This window comes from Meleagris gallopavo, chromosome 9 (assembly GCF_000146605.3).
Source record: "Meleagris gallopavo isolate NT-WF06-2002-E0010 breed Aviagen turkey brand Nicholas breeding stock chromosome 9, Turkey_5.1, whole genome shotgun sequence".
Classification (NCBI taxonomy): domain Eukaryota; kingdom Metazoa; phylum Chordata; class Aves; order Galliformes; family Phasianidae; genus Meleagris; species Meleagris gallopavo.
Genome location: NC_015019.2, coordinates 11242710 through 11243528, shown reverse-complemented (window position 1 = coordinate 11243528; position 819 = coordinate 11242710). Strand labels below are relative to the sequence as shown.

Here is an 819-nt window from a genome sequence, read left to right as displayed (position 1 = left end):
TTTTTTTAAGTAGAAAAACCCCAAACAATATTATCATGTAGTGTTGTAGCAATTTTCAGTGCTGCTGGAAAACAGAATACAGCCGCTTTCCTGTGAAGAGAATTGCTACTAACCCTCTCTTTCACATGAGAAATGTGACACTGAGTAACAATTCAAAAAACTCACTTCACACTCTTGTGTAAGCAAGGTGGCAACTGTAAGATTAGAAATGTCTTGGAAGAAAGGTTTTTTTTAAAAAAAAAAAAATTAACCGTGTTTAATACAAGTGACTCCAAGCAAGAAGCTTCTATCGTACTTGCTACTCTACTGAACTCCTTGCAGACTTTCATCTGACAGCACAAAGATGGAACCTCTTAAGTTTCCAGATGACAGAGAACTTCAGGTTCTCTCATTTTTGTGAGAAAGCCTTAATGAGTGTACAGGAACACTTTGTGTGGTTTCAAATGCTCTGAGCACCTGTAAGTAGTAAAAGTTACAGCTAGTGGGCAATGTGCTTATTGACAGCAAGGGTTTCACTCCAGAAAAAAAAACATCTGCAGGTCTGTTCCTGTGTCAGGTCACTAACAGGCCGTGCTTTCAGCAATAGGAAGCCTCACCTTTAGCTCCTTAACATCAATGTTCCCGGTGCCGTCTGTGTCAAACAGGTCGAAGGCCTCCCGGATCTCCTGCTTCTGCTCTTCAGTCAGCTCCGGCTTGGGACTCGATTTCTTCCTCTGGGACGCTGCTCCCAGCGAGGGCTTCTTGAAGCTGGAGGCCTTGGCACAGCAACACAAGAGCAAACGGGCATCAGACCGCCCCGGGAAGAGCGGGAAAAGCCCG

At 44.3% G+C, this 819-nt stretch overlaps 1 protein-coding gene across 1 annotated transcript in view; it reads right to left on the bottom strand.

Moving 5' to 3' along the window:
* Positions 1-819, bottom strand: part of CETN2 (centrin 2) — a 4594-nt gene that overhangs the window by 3482 nt on the left and 293 nt on the right. Inside the window, exon 2 of the mRNA XM_010715312.2 lies at positions 597-755. Within this exon, the coding sequence (XP_010713614.1) occupies positions 597-755 (159 nt within the window). The remainder of the gene's footprint in view (positions 1-596; positions 756-819) is intronic.